At 46.1% G+C, this 19,668-nt stretch overlaps 1 protein-coding gene across 5 annotated transcripts in view; it reads right to left on the bottom strand.

Moving 5' to 3' along the window:
- Positions 1–17,744: 17,744 nt before the first annotated feature.
- The window catches only part of LOC118218856, a 92,811-nt gene continuing 90,887 nt past the window's right edge, over positions 17,745–19,668 (bottom strand). For all 5 annotated transcript variants that reach the window (XM_035401599.1, XM_035401600.1, XM_035401602.1 and 2 more), the window contains one exon: positions 17,745–18,825. In XM_035401599.1, the coding sequence (XP_035257490.1) occupies positions 18,677–18,825 (149 nt within the window). In that variant the 3' untranslated portion in view covers positions 17,745–18,676. The remainder of the gene's footprint in view (positions 18,826–19,668) is intronic.

Raw genomic sequence — 19,668 nt, 5'->3', positions numbered from 1 at the left:
CTCGCACCTTCTCATTCTCATTCCCTCCATTTTAGACCACGAGTCTGTTAAAATAGCTTGTTAAAAAAAAAGCAAAGTGCTGGGAGTTCAATTAAAGAAAACACATTTTTTGGTGGAAGGCCTCGTAGGGGACGCGAGACTCCGGATCGAAACGCAAGAACCAGACGCCGAAACCGAAGCCGTGACGAAACTCGATACAAACGAAAGGTACTTTTGAAACTTTTTCCTCTGCGACATGTTTTTTGTCACCCGAGACAGAAGTTGTGTATCACGTCAAAAATATGTCCCGTCGGCTTCTAGAAGCTTCCGCCCCGTTGCATTCAGTTCGTCTGGCGGTTCACCTTGCCCGTGTCGAAATTTCAGGCCCCCTCTTCGCTACTGTTTTGTGAAGCCCGCCCGCCCCCGCCCCCGCCCCCCCCCCGCAGTTCAGTCATCGCAGCTCCAGCTCCCCTAACGCTGGAGAGTCTGAGGCACGCGCGAGCGAGTACGCACTCAGCCCCCACGCGCTCACCCCCGCACGCGCTCTGCCTGTTCGACGCCGACACCGTGGGTCTGATGAGCTAGTGTGTGTGAGTGACAAGCGCAGGCCTGACCGAAAGAGATCTGCCACACTGCAGAGGGAGGGAGGATGGGAGGGAGGGAGAGAGAGAGAGAGAGAGGGGGGGGGGGGGGGGAGAGAGAAAGGTAGGGAGAGAGAGGGGGGAGAAAGCGAAACAGAGAGAAGGGGAGAGGCAGAGAAAAAGAAGGGTAGAGAGAGGGAGAGGGGGGAGGAGAGGGAGAAAAAGGTAGGGAGAGAGAGAGAAGGGTCAAGAGAGGGGGAGGAGTGGTAGAGAGAGAGAAAGGTAGAGAGAGACATGGGGGGAGAGAGAAAGAGAGACGGAGAAAGGTAGAGAGTGGAGAGAGAAAGAGGGGGTGGGGACAGAAAGTGAGAGAAAGAGAGAGAGAGAGAGAGAGCAGACTCTGTCAGTAGCGTGTTTTAGGCTGAGGACTTTTAATTTATCTTCCTGCGGGTCACACTGACCCGGAGCGCAACATGCCGCATTCAGCCTGTCAAGACAAAACAATGAGAGCTCAGCCAGAGATTTATTCAATGCATTTTTTCTGAATGGATCTGTGAAACAAACAAGGCCTTAGTCTCGCATCCCTAACGAAGCCTGAGCGATTCCGTGACACGCGCAGATAAGCAGGATGAATAAAAGCCGGTTAAAGGTCGCCGCTTCTTTAATCTCCTTCCCGCTATCTCCCCCCCCCCCCGCGCTCACCCCCCTACACCCCCCCCCCCCCCACCACCCCCCTTCCCGAAGTATGCGCCGTTAACGACGTGCGCTGTTGACAGGTCACATGCCGCGCTCAGAACACCGCGGCGGGTTTAGCGGCTAACACACGAGCGCGGCGGCGTAAACCCCCCCCGCTTGCGTCCCCCGCATACTAACCCCCCCCCCCCCCACCAGACCAAACGAACGCACCACCAGAGGCCTCCGCCTGGTTCCTTATATATGACCCCAGACCCATTCCCTGTACCCTATATCCTAGATAGACAGATAGTTCATTTGTCATCGAGGAGGAAAATTATTTTCCACGGTAGGTGCATACATAACACAAACAGGTAATAAGACATACAGAATTATACAAAATGCAGGATTTACAGGAACTCTTAATTACAGGGTCTCACAGAACAGAGACAAAGGCATGGGCTGACACTCCAACACACCACAGACAGGAGGAGGAGGAGGTTACTTATTTAAAGCTCGTATGGCTGACGGGCCTCAGACTTACTGTACAGGTGGGTCCTAGAAGGAGAGGCTCGCAAAAGCATTGACAGCTTTTTTTTCAGTTATGATGAGGCTCAAGATATTCACGTTTCTGATTTTTCAAATTCAGCCATCTTCCGCGTACCGCGTTTGTTATTGAGACGGTGATATTTAAGCGGTTCCATTTCACTAAAGTTGGCAGAGCGCCGAAGCGTTTGATCCTTTACATAGTTTATTAAGTGTCTTTTCAATTAGTCGGTTTCACAGTTGGGTATTTCCCGAAGCAGAGCATGATGGGCAACGCAATAAGCGGATTCAGTAAGCAGATTCAATGATCAGATTCAATTAACAGATTCTTCTGTACTCTCGCCCTATTCCCCTCAGCCAATGAGTGGCCGACCCCCGCAGAATTCATGTGTATCACCCGCAGTGCTACCCAGTGTTACTACATGTATATACCTTCCGGTCAACTGTATGTTGACTGATGATTTATTTTATAGCCTGAATCCAAAGCTGAGCCCTGCTACATGACAATCGAAACAAGGTTTGCTTCTCCCTCTCTCTCTCTCTCTCTCTCTCTCTCTCTCTCGAGAGAAACCTCCATGCATTATTAAAGCTCATAATGCCTCCTGACCAACCGGCTTCGCCGTGGCCATGGCAACCACCTCGGACCCACCCCGAGGGATTACGCTGCCCTGCGCTGCGCACGTTAGCCAGCCCTGCCTGGTCACGGTCATTTTCCAACACCGAACACGCCAGCGGAAAAAGCACTTTGTGAAGAGGTGCTGGGAACAGACGCCGCTGAAAACCGGCGCGTTCAAGGTCGCGACCTCTTTTTCTCTGCCCGTCCGCTTTGCGGCGGGCAGCTGGAACCTTCCGGAACGCAGCCGCCGCCGCCGTCGTCATCCGAAAGGGTTTTTTCGGCAAGACTCCCCGGACCCGCGAGAGAAGCCGGAGGGAAGCTTATTAAACGCATCGAATTTCAGTCACCCCCCCCCCCCCCACAAACAAACACGCAGCAGTCGAACCCGGGGTCCCCTCGGACCGCCGCATCTCGAATCCGAGCTGCCGAGGGGCGCCAAAGCCGCCGTCGAACGCCGAGCTGCCGAGCGGAAGTCCCGCGGGACGCGCGCGATAAGGGAAACGAAACGGGGTCTCTGATGCGCGTGGCGGCTCCCTGCACAAACCGGGCCGGCCGCACCGAGCGAGGGTCCCTGGCCCGCTTCGCACCGCTTTGGTTGATGGTCTCTGGCGTCAGTGCGCTCGCTCCCTTCCTGTGGCTCCGATAGGCTCTGCGTATATCATCCTAAGCCCCTCCCCCTCCCCCGCCACACCCCCCACCCCCCACCCCCCTCCCCCCTTCCCAAAACAGACCCAACCTGGCAGAGAACACGACCCAAAATTCCGAGCCCAGCTCGCAAACACGCCGTTACTGCCCTGGGCTCAGCACAGCCCTCTTGACAGAACTAATTACCGCCTGTAGTCCTGCCCTTTTCCAAGAGCTGTGGCCCATTCACTGCATTTCCCATGAGCACCCTTTCTCTCTGCATGCTCGTGTACTGCGTGCATTCGGGGCATGGCTCATGCCCACAAGCATGGTATGTGCGGCTTTTGAAGTCACGGGTGTGTTGAGGGCCTGATTGACGTTAATGATGCAACAACGCACATTCCTGCAGCGTAGTTCATAGCCATTTTCAGACAGTATGTTTTGTGAATATAAAAATTCATTGCATTGTTTGTATGAGAATTGTGGGTGGAGTCAGTCTAACCCCATGAGAGTCATCCTCTGAAAAGGGAACAAGGAAATATTTTATTTTCTTATTTACCGGCAGAAAATTGTCTTCCATTTTGCGCACGCATAGCTGGTCATTTTGTATAAGCTCCGTGTAGCAGCCTGATTGAATCCGAACCTGATTATCACACTGTATTCCTTTCATTGCAGCTTGTGCTATATTCATTTTCGCTTGTCGTCTTTGATTGAAAGGTTCATGTAACCACAGACCTGCCAAGCACCCATTGTATGTATATATATATATATATATATATATATATATAAAAAACTGGACCGTGTCACCCCTGTTTAGCGTTCATTACCGAAGCGTCCCCTCTTCTGGAGGGTCACAACACGCTAACGCACTTGTCCTGCGAGGCGGAGCTCTCTCGCCCGCGGATGCGCCACTTAGCCTGCTAGCGCGCCGCGGGCAGTCGCCCGCCCGCCATTTGCCGCGACGGTTCGCGGCGCGCTCAACGCCGGTCCCGCTCTCGGCGCGGTAGGCCGCGTCGAGCACGCCGGCAGGTTCCGAGGACGCTAAAAAGTTCATCTGCAGGTGGACTGACGAACTGATCTGCTGTTACCAAGGATGCTTTTATTTTTTATTTTTTGTGGCCTGCCAGCTTCTCTTCCCCATTGGACGCAGACAGCGACGGGAGGGATAAATCCCCGTTTGGTCAGCAAGGGTCATTTGCCAAACCCTTCAAAGGTGAACTAGTTGGTTCAATTTTGGACAACAGCCATTTTTTTATTTGAGTCGAGTTGTAGTGCACGGTTTTGCTCTGGGATTTGGAGGGGCGTGGGGGGGGGGTTGGGGGTGCGCTGCTCTATTCTGGCCGCTGTGTTTTTGAGATCTTGGACATCCTGGACAAGCTCCTGGCACGCTGCTCCCTCTAGGATCCCTCACAGATGAGCCGCTAGTTATCAAAAGCCACGGCCACACTTTGCCTGCTGCTTCTGAGCGTGCAAGTGCCGTGGAGATAGAGCACGTTCTGCATCCCGTTTGATTTTCATTGCACTAAAGAACACGTACTATAATGCCTGTTCATAACATGAGAAATCGTGGGTCCCACATTATGAAATGAGAACTGACACTTGAAAAAAAAGTACAGAGAAGGGCAACAAGACCGGTTCCAGCTGTCAAACTTAAAGGATAGGATAAAAGTCCCAGCAAGCATTAGGGACAAAAGTGGTTTACGGAAACTATGTTTTGTTCTGTCAGCAGGAGGAGGGGGCTTGGGTGGAAATGAGTTGCAGGGATATTTCATGTGGGTACGAGAAAGTATTCTGTTAACACAGGGAGTTATTAATGCCTGGTGTTGCCTGCCAAGACTCACAGCAGAAGCAAAGACCCTTGAGGTATTCAACACAAGGCTTTTACAGTGATGGACACACTTTCATGAGCCAGTGCAAAGGCACGCCTGTAGCCTGAACAACCTGTTCTCGCCATTAAACATTAAAAGATACAGCTGGGTACGGTGTGGTTGCAGTGTGTGTTTTGTTTAAGGAGACACGTGCCAAACTTCACCCAGAGCTGAAGTGAGAATTCACAGTCATTCGCTCATTTTTAAGTTCCATGTATATTTGTAAATATTTTGCGTGTGTGCACTGCGTGTGTGTGTATGTATGCGAGTGTTGTGTGTGTGTGTATGTATGTGAGTGGTATGTGAGCGTGCGGGTGTGTGTGTATGTGTGTGTGTGTGTTAGTGTGTGCATGTGTGTGTCTGTCTATTTCATATCACCAGACCAGTTCAGTCCAGACTCATTGCTCTCAGTCTTTAGACCCAAGAAAATGTCAGAGAGAGAGAGAGAGAGCTGGAAGCCACTCTGTCTGCTCTGAGCTGCCTGCAGTGGATAAAAGCATCATCATTTACCCACCGCGCTCGCTCACTCACTCACTCGCTCGCTCACTGGAGAACGGGGCTCTGTCCCGAACCCGACGGACAAAGCCGTCGCTCGCAGTCAGCGGCTCCCCAATTCTCAGCCAATCGCGGCGTCAGAGGCGCGGCAGAGGAGCCTCTCCCGATCGATTTGGACGCGGTCATCGACGGACAGCCGCTTTTGCCGCCGCGGCCATCGCCGGCGTTGGCGGAGCCTTCGCTGCGCGTGACGCGGCTAGCTCGCCGGCTCGCCGTGCGACGCGTTCCGTCCGCGGCGTTTCCGCGCGGGCACTCCGCCAGACCCGCGCTGGTTGGACGCGGGCACCTGCTCGAGTTAGCTGCTTTTCATATTCGGCAGCACTGAGGCGTGCTATCGCAGGATTACGAAAGATAAAACGGGCTTAGGTTCCTGCTCACGCTGGGTTTAAATGTAGAAATGTTGCTGCTAATTAAATTATGACTCATTTTGAAACGGCTTCGTAGGTTTGCAGGAAGTAACGCCAACTAATTATGTTTCCGTTGGCACACGAATTACAGTTCACGTGTTGGAACCTGGGCATAAATTGAAAACGACAAATATTCTTGGCGGGAGAAAAGATCGGTACGCAAACACCCCTAATAAGTTCTAAATTATTTAGCGCCTTAAAATCGTAAGCTTTCGAACTCGTTCGCAACCCGGCTCGTCTTGTTTTCTAACAACCAGCACAGTAAACAAACACTTTACTGAACACATTTCCTGCTTCAAATTAAGTGCGAGTGAATATATTAGCGGGGAGTTATTTCAAGCCCGGGACAGGGAATCTGGGAGCCTGAAAGCTGATTGGACAGCTGGAGCCGAGACACAATACCCTCTGCGGAGAGACACAGCAGTAGCAGCGAGCGCAGATATTACAGTTACAGTTTTGCTGTCTGCAGGGAGGAGCATCGCAGATGATCTTATGGAGAGCGGCTGACGAAGCAGCACAGCATCGGCGGTGAACGTTCGACGCCAGCAGAGTCAACGGTCACCCAACCGAGTGCCCCGAAAACAAGGACGTGCGTCGAACGGCGAGGAACAGACACGCACAGGCCTTGCGCAAAGCAAAGGGCGGGGCATGCGTCTGACTTACTGCAGCGCAAGCAAAAGGAGAGCTTCGTATTAACGCTCGAGTGAAAGCGTGAGCGCGTGGTGGACGGGCGGTAGGTCTAGCGTACTGGCTCGGATGAAGCACGCCATTTTTAAATCATAACCGTAATTGTAATTTTCAGAGAACCCCTCGTTCCTGCTTTTTTTTTTTTTTTTTTTTGCAGTCTTGTTATTTATGTTATTTTTGTTTTTTTGCCTTAACAAAAAATGGCATGCTAATACCACAGGCACAAGAACTAAAGAATTTAAGCCCTGAAAGAAAACTTTGTCACGAGATCGATGGCGGTCTTGGCAGGTCAGTGAAAGGACACTGCAGAGGGGCATTGTGCTCATTCCATTCTGCTCTGTCTGCTGTGTCTACAGAGACCGGGGCTCGGCCGCTTCAGGCCGCCAGAGGCTCGAGCGCGTCGTCGGAAACGGCCCCTCCGACGGTCGCTCCGCGCGCGAGATCGGCGGGCGCGGCGCAGGCGTCCGGCGAGCTTGCGTTCCGAACCTCACCCTGCCGGGACCCGGCCCGTACTCCACGACCCCGCCCCCCTGCGGTTACCGAGGGGACCCCGGGCAAACGTTTACCAAACGGGCGGAATGTTGCCAACTTCGAATTTCGAAGGGGAGGGGAGGGGAGGGGAGGGGAGGCCAGGGGGAGCTCTCTCTCTTCCAGATTTGAAGCGGAGATCCGTGCCAAGGCCTCGCGGCGCCGGCATCTCCCGAATCCGGCCCGCAGCTCAGGGTCTGTTCATCGCGGTTAAAGGAGAGGGGAGATATTGGCAGCTGCTTCGGAGCAGGAATAACGAAATCTCATGACACCCCCCCCCCCCCCCCCCGAAGGTTCTTGCTGATAGTTCTCCTTTGGAAGAAATCTTTGCCGAATAGTGTGTGGCGGTGTGCGATGAGGGGCTGTTGTAGCTAGGCGTTCTGTGGAGAAAGATAGCCGCAGGTGTTTAATGAGGGAGGGAGTCCTAATTGTTAATGAGGGAGGGAGTCACAGTTGTGTGAAGTGGTGTGTAGGGGAGGATAGTCACAGTTGTGTGAAGTGGTGTGTAGGGGAGGATAGTCACAGTTGTGAGGTGGTGTGTAGGGGAGGATGGTCACAGTTGTGAGGTGGTGTGTAGGGAAGGATAGTCACAGTTGTGTGAGGTGGTGTGTAGGGGAGGATATTCATAGTTGTGTGAGGTGGTGTGTAGGGGAGGATAGTCACAGTTGTGAGGTGGTGTGTAGGGGAGGATAGTCACAGTTGTGTGAGGTGGTGTGTAGGGGAGGATAGTCACAGTTGTGAGGTGGTGTGTATGGGAGGATAGTCACAGTTGTGTGAGGTGGTGTGTAGGGAAGGATAGTCAGTGGTGAGGTGGTGTGTAGGGGAGGATAGTCACAGTTGTGAGGTGGAGTGTAGGGGAGGATAGTCACAGTTGTGAGAGGTGGTGTGTAGGGGAGGATAGTCACAGTTGTGAGAGGTGGTGTGTAGGGGAGGATATTCATAGTTGTGTGAGGTGGTGTGTAGGGGAGGATAGTCACAGTTGTGAGGTGGTGTGTAGGGGAGGATAGTCACAGTTGTGTGAGGTGGTGTGTAGGGGAGGATAGTCACAGTTGTGAGGTGGTGTGTATGGGAGGATAGTCACAGTTGTGTGAGGTGGTGTGTAGGGAAGGATAGTCAGTGGTGAGGTGGTGTGTAGGGGAGGATAGTCACAGTTGTGAGGTGGAGTGTAGGGGAGGATAGTCACAGTTGTGAGAGGTGGTGTGTAGGGGAGGATAGTCACAGTTATGAGAGGTGGTGTGTAGGGGAGGATAGTCACAGTTGTGTGAGGTGGTGTGTAGGGGAGGATAGTCACAGTTGTGTGAGGTGGTGTGTAGGGGAGGATAGTCACAGTTGTGTGAGGTGGTGTGTAGGAGAGGATAGTCACAGTTGTGAGAGGTGGTGTGTAGGAGAGGATAGTCACAGTTGTGAGAGGTGGTGTGTAGGGGAGGATAGTCACAGTTGTGAGAGGTGGTGTGTAGGGGAGGATAGTCACAGTTGTGAGAGGTGGTGTGTAGGGGAGGATAGTCACAGTTGTGAGGTGGTGTATAGGAGAGGATAGTCACAGTTGTGAGAGGTGGTGTGTAGGGGAGGATAGTCACAGTTGTGAGAGGTGGTGTGTAGGGGAGGATAGTCACAGTTGTGAGGTGGTGTGTAGGGTAGGATAGTCACAGTTGTGAGAGCTGGTGTGTAGGGGAGGATAGTCTCAGTTGTGAGAGCTGCAGTTGTGAGGTGGTGTGGTCTCCCTGTCTGTGCGTTTCAGAGGAAGGTTGATGAGTCGGCTCCTCGCTGCCCCCTGCTGGACCCCATAAGCGATTTAGTGCTGGTCTGCATGTTTTTCTTCTTCCTGTCTGGCTTCATGCTGTGTAGGGGGGTCTAATTCCACACAGGCCCTAGCATGCTTATTAGACTGGAAATATTTACTATTTTGCCTGAAAGCAGAATATGACCTCTACCCGCCTCACCCTCAACCCCCCCCCCCCCCCCCCCCCACCCCCCCCCCCCCCCCCCCCCGCAGCATGTCTCAAGACATCCCAGTCAGCTGTCGGCTGATCTCTGCTCACTGACGAGGTCGCCAGGCAAGAACTGGCCTCGCAGATCAGTTACAGCCAACCCAAAGACAGCCATTTTGTCCCCCCCCGACCCCCCCACACACACTTTCAATAACTAACCTTTGGCAATCCTTTCAGTTTTTTTTTGCTGAGGTTTTCATCTTCACTGTCTCTCTGTTTCCAAGGGATATGTTCTTTCAGCTACCAAGAACTCCTGTGAAAGCTCCAGTTCTCCTCTGAAAAGTGAAGGCTTTAGAATTTGATCTCGCAGTCGTCCCTAGTCAGTTCCTGGGACTATCCAAAGATCCTAATTTGGTGGCTGGACCCGTCATTTGCAAAAAAAAAGCCCCACAAAAACAGTTCATTCTGCTATGGCTCTCCCTCCTGTCTTGCTGGCTGCATCACATCCTTCAGTTACCCACGCGCTCACTAGCAGGTGTTTATAAAATAAACACACCCCCCCCCCAACCCCAGTTAACTAAAGGCCACAGGTTCAACGCTCCTGACAGGGCCCTGAATTTGCTCAGCGTTTGGTTTTGGCCTTTAGAGTGGTTATCAGATTTTACTTGCACCCCGAAGGTTGTGTGTTCCATACCCAGGCCCCTTTTTAGTGTACTTGAGAAGTGTACTCAACCTGAATCGCTTCTGTACACATCCAACTGCAATGTTTTAAATAAACGAAAATCAAAATGGCCGCGCCAGATGTCCTCTATGAGATCTTTCTGGCGAGCGAATCGGATTTTGTTAAAAGGCAGCTTCCGCTGGATCTGTTGCTCGTCGAGTACACGCGGTCGGGAAGCGCCGAAGCAGAACCCCTCGAGAGACGGGCGCGTCTCCTCCGCACGCAGCGACGCCGCCCCCCCGTCAATTTGCCGAGTCATTCCGGCCGAAGGCCCGACCGGGCTCGGAAGAGCGATCGTCGTTTTTTTTCATCCGCGTAATCAGAAAGGCGTTTTCGGCCGCGTGCAGATCTCCGCCGAACCTCTGCGGAAGTGCCCGGGGGAACGAGCGTTTAGCCTGGCGCCACGGGGGGCCGGGACGAGCGGGGACCGGGTGGCTTTCTGCGGGAGCGTTGGCGGCCCGCCCGAGGAGGAGAGGAGCCGACCAGCTCCGGTTCAGAAACGCGCTACACCCCAGCTCACTTCTTTGGCCGCAAACGCGTTTGTTACGCCTACTTTACAACGAAACGTTCTAATCCACGACGCTATTTCAACACTTCTGAAACGACGTCATTTGGCAAACAAACAAAATGGCGGAAAACGTCTTGGTGCTGCCCTCTGACATTCCACTCTGGCCCCGCCCCAATCGTGATGTCAGAGTGCGCCTTCGGAGGCGCTACTGTTACGACCACAAATTTCTTCGTTGACTTTTTTTTAAATGACGGAACAACGCTGACGGAACAACATTGGCTAGACTGGTTTCGGTGAGAAACATGGCAGCCTGTTCATAAACTTTCCCATATTTCGCCGAAACAGTCCACTAAAATATGTTGTTGAAGACATTTGAGGTTGGAAATCGACCATGTAATTGCTTTATCTTGGATCATATTCGATCTACGAAGTTTGATCCGAGTTTCACGAGCCAGTCGCAGCTACGCTGTACAAATTAATTTGCATATGGAATACTTTATGCAAATGAGATGGACACACCTACTCCACCTACCCCAGGAAGCGTTTTTTCTGAATAGTGTATTATGTGAATCCGGGCTGAAGCACTGAGTGCAGTTACTCTTTAAACGGTTAATTTATATGTCAACATGTGTGGTATGGCCTGAAGCTTTTCCTGCAGTTCCCGTTTTCACACGTTTGCTGGTAGCGATGTAGTACTCGGGGGTAGGTTAATCGCAGCATTGTCACGTCCCAAAGATCCTCCATTTCCTCTGCACTGTTTTCATTGCGGTTTTGAGCGCAGTCCATGACCTCGCAATGGCTTTCGAAACGGGCTGGTAACATGAGAATCAAAATATTAAGGAGTGCTCAAAATATGTTGTGTTGGCGCCCTCTACTGATGCAGTGGTGAATTGCAAAATGATGTGCATCACTCCTGTTGACTAGTGGACAAATTCTGTGAGCAATGCAAAGACAGTGATCACTGAGTTCATTGGTGCTTCAAAGTTTAAAAAGTCTGGTGAAGCTGAGAATGTGAGGTTTTACTATTATGCTTTTATGAAAGGTTACTGGAGGGAATACAGACTGCCATTCTTTAGTAAGTTTCCAGCCATTGTTTCCAATTGGCTTCTTCTGTTGAATGTTTGAGCTGGGTGCACATAGTGGCACACAAGCTGGGTTGTGGAGCTCATGCTGGCTTATGGAGCACATGCTGGGTTATGGGGCACATGCTGGGTTATGGAGCACATGCTGGGTTATGGAGCACATGCTGGGTTACCAGGCACATGCTGGGTTATGGAGCACGTTGGGTAATTGATCACATGCTGGGTTATGGAGCACATGCTATGTTGTGGAGCACATGCTGGGTTGTGGGACTATGCTGGGTTATGGAGTGCAAGCTCAGTTATAGAGCACATTCTGAGTCCTCGGGTATATGTTGGGTTGTGGAGTACCTGCTGGGTTGTGCAGAATATGTTTTTATTGCTGTGTCTCCACACAATTTGGTTTACTAGTCGGTCGGTAACTCAGGTTCATCTGGCCGAGATTCTACTAGACTCTTTTGTGTACATACTGTATATGTCATTTCTATTGCTCCTGGCTTGGATGAATAATAGAGTAGCTCATTTTGTTTTGATCATTGACAGTCATCTATAGTCAATGTACCTTCCTAGCAATAATTCTAAGGCAAAGTGAACAAGAACAAGATAAAAACACTATTGCATGTCAGTGTTAAATCAATTGTAATTGGGTGGTGTATAGCCATTGTCTGTTTTAGGGAGGCATTTGAGAACACTGAGAAGGTTTTCAGTACCACATCGGCCTTTCACAGAGCAAAACAAACTTAATTCATCCATTAAAAAAATATTAGCTCTGAATCAACGAGGTAGGCCAACCAAAAACAGTTAATAAATTATTCAAAATTTCAGTTGCAATGTCCAGGTAATTTACAAAACAGTCCCGTTTGCATGTGTTTCTCCGTGTTGATATTTCGTTAAATCCCGTTTCATTCAGTTCATTGCAATACGGTATTTCTTTTTTTTTTTCCAGAGTCAGTTCATTGCAGTCCACAATTCAACAACAAAATACATTTTCCCTTTTCAAACACACTTTAGCTGTTAGAAAGAAAAAAAAAGATAAAAACCAAAGGGCTTCAGAGTAGCCACACCGGCCGCTCGCTCAACAAACACCATTCAATTAGCGAAATAACCCGTAAAAATCAAAGAACCAACAAAGAAAAAATAATTAAATCAGCACTTATCGTCCCGTCCCGTCAGTCAGTCGTAGGCGTTTCAGTCCGAACCCAGGCTGTACCCTGTGCAGTTTGGGAGTTTTGGATTTTGCTTTTTTTTTTTTTTTGCTGAGTTTGTAGATAATGTCTTGTCGGCCAGGTGGGATTAATCCGTATTAGAGTCCGGCTCTTCCGTAGCGATCACGGTAGGATTAATTTTCTTGTACTTCGAAATGACTCTTTTCTTATCTGACTAATTACACACAGCTTTTCTCACTTTTAGTTTTCTCAGCTCCCGGGGTTTAACTTTCCGCTTGCAGATTCAAACTCTCTCGCAGCCGCCATTCAAAAAACTCTCCCACTGACGCCGTTGTCTCCGCAATTATTGACGTGGAAAAGGGGGCAGTGCTGTTGCACACCTCACGCACCCACGGACACCTGACCTGTCCTGTCAACACAGGGCCGTCACAACACACATACTCTCTCATACGCACCCACACACACACATAGGCACCCACACACTAACTTGATGATGATGGTGGTGGACAGCGCTGTCTAACAATTCGGTACATGTAATGTACTATGTAGTGACGAGTCAGATGTTACAGTATTAGGATTATAGTTCATAAGTGAAACACTCTCTCAACAAGGTTGCTGGGTACCGCTACACAGAAACTCATAGCACCATTCAGACAAATCAAATTGCAATTCAAAGTGTTTTACAAGTGATTGACAAAACATAAAATGTTAAAATGGATTTACAGACTAAAGGTGGGTAGTTAAGATAATAAAAAATACATAATAAAATACAATACAAACAATAAAAAATAACAAGAAATAAAATGACAAAATATTACACAAAGTAAATTTTATGAAAAAACAGTGAAATGTTAATAAAATTAAATAAAATTAAATGCATGATCAACAGTAAAGTGTTGATAAAACAAAATAGAATAAAATAAATGATGATGATAATAAATAAAATAAGTGTAAATACTAAGACCATAAAATTGGCCTTTCTCCTAGCAGGATTTGCATTTTTCTCTCTCATTTGTTTGGGAAAGGAAGTCCTTCATAATTAGAGAAAATTTGTTGAAGTAATGTGTCCTAATTTCAGAATATTTTTCACAAATATAGAAGAAAGCGCATCTCTGTTTCCACCTCTCCTGTCTTACAGTGATCACATATACGTTGTTATTTTGGTAACCATGTATTCCGGTGTCGGCCTTTTTCAATTGCAAGTGTGTGGTCGCTCAGCCTGTACTTGGTCAGGATCTGCCTCGGCTTTGTATCTCTGACAAAGAAGAGATACTCAGCAAATTTGTAGTCTCTTTTTAGGGTCCGACAGCAATCTGTTTTGTGTTTAGGTTACATTATCCCAATATACCAAAGAAGAGATTTTGATCTGTTTCATTACTTGGTTTATTTTGATTTGTTGGTAAGCAGTGCTGGTATGAAGCTGGTCTGTGATTTGTGTTAGTTGGGTTAATGGGTTAGACAGCTTCATTACCAGCTGACCGAGGGGACTCTTTTCATGACTGAGCTCTTGGGCTTTCATTGCCTTAAATTGCAATGTGTCTTGAGGACTTGAATTGAGGTGCATCCAGAATTTTAATGCTCTTTGTTGGATACTGTCTGTATTTGTTGGTAACGGCTCTGGTGTGGGTTACTTTAAATTTTTTAAAGCAATTAATACTTTGATGAGTTTATACGGGGAGATGGGGTTTGATGGGAGAAGGATCCGATTCGGACTGTCATAAGGTTGATAGAACTTATTTGAGTTATTAAATTTAATTTATTGTATTATTTCAAATTTAATTATTAGGGGGTCACCCTCAGCTACCCTATGGCACAGCATTCTGAATACTGAACCCAGACTAACTGGAGATCACCCTTTATCAACCACAACACTAAAAATTATTTCGAGGGAATCGACCTTTGGCACTTATGAATTCAAATGTCTCTATTTTACTTTGTTGGTGGATCATTCCATCAGCATGAGAGAGGAAACACAAACACACATATACAAAAATATAAGCTTCCATTTTAACATTTTGTTTTGTCAATCACTTGTAAAACACTTTGAATTGCAATTTGATTTGTCTGAATGGTGCTATGAGTTTCTGTGTAGTGGTACCCAGCAACCTTGTTGTGAGCGTTTCACTTATGAACCATAATACTAATACTGTAACATCTGACTCGTCACTACATAGTACATTATATGTACGGAATTGTTATTGGAAGTTAAGCAGTTTGGTTGTAATATGGGATAGGATATTGGCACAGTATAGCACAATACAATTCCGTACATATAATGTACTATGTAGTGACGAGTCAGATGTTACAGTATTAGTATTATGGTTCATAAGTGAAACGCTCTCAACAAGGTTGCTGGGTACCACTACACAGAAACTCACTATGAACTAATAACTAATAAACTAATTTTACGCACGTAGCCTATGATTAGTGTGAGACAGACAACAATCAGTTACACTCGACTCATTTATTTATTTATTTATTTAGGATCCCCATTAGTTATTACCTCAGTAACAACTATTCTTCCTGGGGTCCACACAAAAGACAAGACAAGATAAGACATTCAAACATCACATTATAGACAATCCACATTATCAACAAAACAAAATTAAATAAAAAATAAGAGAAAATAAGTAGTTCTCGCACATTCATAATGTCACCTCAACAATAAATGGTTAAAGCAAATAATACAGTTAGTAGGCTAGGTATATATAAGTACTGTATATATAACTGCCCAATACTACTAGTGCATAGTGAAGCCTTACCTCGGTTAACACCACAAATATAATCAACCTTCACATACAGAACATCATATGTAGCAGTACTGTACCAGCAGTACTGTACCCACCATTAACCGTCTGTCAATTTGTTTTAACCAATCATCTGTTCATTGTGTTAAAGCTGTACATGTAAGGAGTAACCCACCTTATATGCATATTGGAATTCAGAGTAGATACTGTTTTCTGAGAAATGATGCTGAATCTGTTTAAATACAATACCCTCCATAAGTTTGCTTAAAGCAGGCAAAATGCTAATAGGCCGACTACTTGGTCCAGTAAATGACTCCTTGCTATTTTTTGGTAGAGGAGTAACCTTTGCTATTTTCCACATTTGTGGATAAACACCTTCATTCAGACAAATTAAAAATATGACAGTGGCTTTGCCACAATCCTAGCTGACAGCTGTAGTAATTTACCATCCAGATTTTCATAGCCACAAGGTTTATCACACTGCAATGACAAGAGAAGCTTTTCCATTTCTTCTGTATTTATATTGGTAAAGTCAAATTCACATTTTTTGTCGTACATAATATGTTGTTTAATTAGTGACTAAGACAGCTTACCCATTCACTGGCAACATTTGATTTCTTATTGTGTCCACTTTACCTATAAAATAATTATTAAAATAATTAGCTATATCTTGAGGTTTGGTAATAAATCCACCACCAGATTCAATAAATGAGGGAGTTCTATTCATTTTATCTTTTATTGCTTTTTCTTTAGTTTATTCATTTTTGTGACTTTGTTTCCCAGTGAACGGTAAGCCTGCCAATCAGCTGAGCTACCAGATATGATAGCAGCTTTTTTCAGTTGGTCCCTCTCTGTCATACAGCTTCTAAACTCCAAATCAAGCCAATGGGCTTTAGTGGTTCTGACAGTTAGTTTTCTGATAGGGGCATGTTTGTCACAAGTAGATAAAAACAGTTGCATAAATAATTGTAAGGCAGCCTCTGTATGAGTTAATTTAACCACAGTATCCCACTGTATCTTATTCATGTCTTCAACAAATGCATTTTCACAAAAATTTTTATAAATTCTTTTGTATATCACTTTGGGTCCAGCTTTAGAAACCTTTGTTTTCCTTGCCACTGCAATGATGTTATGATCACTGAAGCCTACTGGTACAGATACAACCTTTGAACATATATCCACAGAATTAGTGAAAAAATGATCTATACAAGTTGAAGAGGACATTCCTGAACACCTGCTATTGACTCTTGTTGGTAAATTCACATACACTAGCTACATCACTTAACCTTTTTTTTCAGTGTACATGTATTGGAGAACCTGTTAAGGTTTCCAACAAAATATACTTCCCTGTCAGTATCAGTGACTGTCTGTAGCATTGTGCATTAGAGCCCGACCAATGCCAGATTTTTGGGTCCAATGCCGATCCCGAATTTGGAGAGTCTTTGCCCACCGATTACCGATGTTTTGACCAATATTTTGTCAAAGTGCAACATTTTCAAATCAATTTGAAAAACTTATTTTATTAAAGCTTCTATATTCAAGAACATTTAACTTATAAGCAAACAAATAAAAATAGAAATAAACACACAAAGAACGTTTTAGATAAAAAAAGTAAAAGATGATATTAAATTAAATATATATATTAACACCATCTTTAAGTGTGTGAAATCAAAATAACCCCACACTTTGCTTTTACTCCTTTCTTTTCCAGCCATCTATAAAAAATGAATTTAAAAAAGTCAGTTTTCCAGTTTCAAACATGTATTTTTATGAATATTATTATTGTTGTTGGTGTTATTGTTTTTATTTCTTAGTATCTATTCTCAGTAAATTAATTATAATTCATTTAACTTACTGAGAACATATAATAAGAAATAATGAGGCTGTGTCAATAGCTAATGCGTTATTGCGAGCGAGAGTGTCATCTAGTCACGCGTCAGAGCGCATTGTAGTTATTTTCACCACCGAATTCTTATGGACAGGGAAGCTCGCTAGATAAAGTCTTACTCTTTGAGATCATGTAGTAGGAATAAAATATAAAATTTCTATTTTATTTCTACTACATGATCTCAAAGAGCAAGACATTATCTAGCGGAGCCAAAGAGTGAATCAAGTGTAACGTTAGATTAAATTAAATTGACTGGATGAAATACGTTAAAAAAACTACAATGCGCTTTCGTGCAGGTTACGCGCGCTAACTGTTGGTTGATTCACTTCTCCAACAGCAATCCTTCTCTCATGTTATCACGACAAAGCTAGATAATATGGCTTAAAATGATCCACGTTAGAAGTGTTTTATCGGCGTTTTTACTGTCTGGTTAGCTTGCTACGATGACGCGTGACTAGATGACACACTCGCTTGCAATAACGTGTTGGCTATTGACACAGCATCATATAGTAGCTAATATCATTATCTCAGATAAAAAAACAAATGTGTGATGCATTCAATCACCATTTTATTTTGGCTGGTTATTTATTTGAGAATACAGCGATGTCCTCTGGAAATGCAACACCTAAATGCATTTCCAGAGGACATCGCTGTATTCTCAAATAAATAACCAGCCAAAATAAAATGGTTATTGAATGCATCACACATTTGTTTTTTTATCTGAGATAATGATATTAGCTACTATATGATGCTGTGTCAATAGGCAACTCGTTATCGATTATTGCTCTGGCTTCTCTCATCGCAGGCAAAAGTTCAGCTCTTTTCTTCCTCAGCCGTTCGGAAAAGTCCTCATTTATATACACCGAGGTTGTTTTTTAGGTGTGCTCTTGCCTTTTCCATAATGAGTTTCTTATCCTTAAAACGCAGAAGCTTCACTACGATGCCTCGGGGTCTTTCAGCATCTCGTCTGAATTTACCCCTTCTATAGGCTCGTTCGATCTGAATTGAGTTGGCCTCCATTTTCAGCTTGGTGGTTAACAGTTCACGCACCTTGCTCTCAGTCTCAGCCCACGATTCCTCTGCATGATCCGAAGTTATTCCATCAATTATAATGTTATTCCTTCGGCTTTGGTTCACCAAATAATCGAGACGCTCAAGGAGGATATTAGACTGAACCGGAGTGGAGTGAAGTTGCTTTACCAGTTTGTCTAAGTCCTTAAAAGCATTTTTACCCACAGCCTGCGTTGCTTTTATTTCGTCAATGTCCTTCTGAGAGTATTTTAGGCTGTTACTCAAGTCCTGTAACTCTCTCACAATTCCATCAATCCTTTTGTTGGTCGAATCCAGGATCATTTGTGTGAAGCACCTAAATGACGCCTCCTGCCTTTTTAATACCTCCTCATAGATAGTCTTTTGTTGATCCAACATTTCTTTGAGTGTGTCCATAGTTACGAACTCCGGTTCAGCTTCAGTTACGTTCCTTTGACTTTTGCGATTCGACATTGTCACAGGACACAGAGAGAGGGGGTTCAGGGCTCTCAGGAAACAGAACGCACGCTGCTCTGCAGCTGGAACCTTAGTGATCTTCTGTTCTGGCTGCACGGAAACGAACTAAATTTCGAAGGTTTTTTGTGTTTTTTATGAAGAACTTCCAGACTGCAAAGGCACTGCCAGCCAGAACCAGCACTCCCACCACTATCCCAGCCACTGCTCCAGCAGAGCGTCCTGCAGAGAACATGGAGACAGAGGGACTCATTTGGGAGAAATAGAGAAGAGCAGGTAATAACCAAGAAGGAAAGACCACAATAGTAATATTAATAACAACAATGATAATAACAACATCAATAATAATACATTTAGCAAACATCCAGAGGGACTTACAAAAAGTGCCTCCATAAAGGTTCATACAACAAGCAGAGCTGATGCCAAGATAGCAGTCTGACTAAGTGTAGTAGCACATTAGTAGTAGGCACTGAAGTAACGTTGTAAACCTACAACATAATAGGAAGTGCCAGCGTAGGTGGTAGGAGACTGTGGATGCTAAGGTAGTAGGACTCTGAGATGGAGCCCTGGGGAACTCCTGCACTGAGTGTTAAGACAGTGGGACTGTGCTGATAAGTTAGGAAAAGTACATCCCGTTGGAATTGCTGAGATACCGGTTTGAGGGCCAGAGTCACCATCAGGATCAACTCTATAAAACGCAGCAGAGAGGTCAAAACAAGACAAGATCAAGAAAGGGGACAGGGGGGCAGTTTTTGTATATTTGCATAATTCTGTTATGGGGTGGGGGGGGGGGGGCTATAGTGACATTCTTCTACTCTCAGGAAGCCACTGCCATTTCCTAGGACATGTTCTGTGCCTAAATCCTGTCTTATAGCAGCAAACCAGTTTAAAGGCACCAGAGCATTTTCTCCAGCTTTATTTTATACACAGAAACCCCAGTACAGTAATTTGTGGCCAGATAGAGGTGAAAAACTTCACTAAAGGCTGCAACAGGCCATTTTCATACTTTATGGAGTAAAGCAGTCCACAGGCCGATACATTTCAGTAAATTCAGTGGCGTTATGA

This window comes from Anguilla anguilla, chromosome 19 (genome assembly GCF_013347855.1).
Source record: "Anguilla anguilla isolate fAngAng1 chromosome 19, fAngAng1.pri, whole genome shotgun sequence".
NCBI classification, from domain to species: Eukaryota; Metazoa; Chordata; class Actinopteri; order Anguilliformes; family Anguillidae; genus Anguilla; species Anguilla anguilla.
Note: the sequence above shows the minus strand (reverse complement) of the source record. Positions and strands in the feature narration are given on the sequence as shown.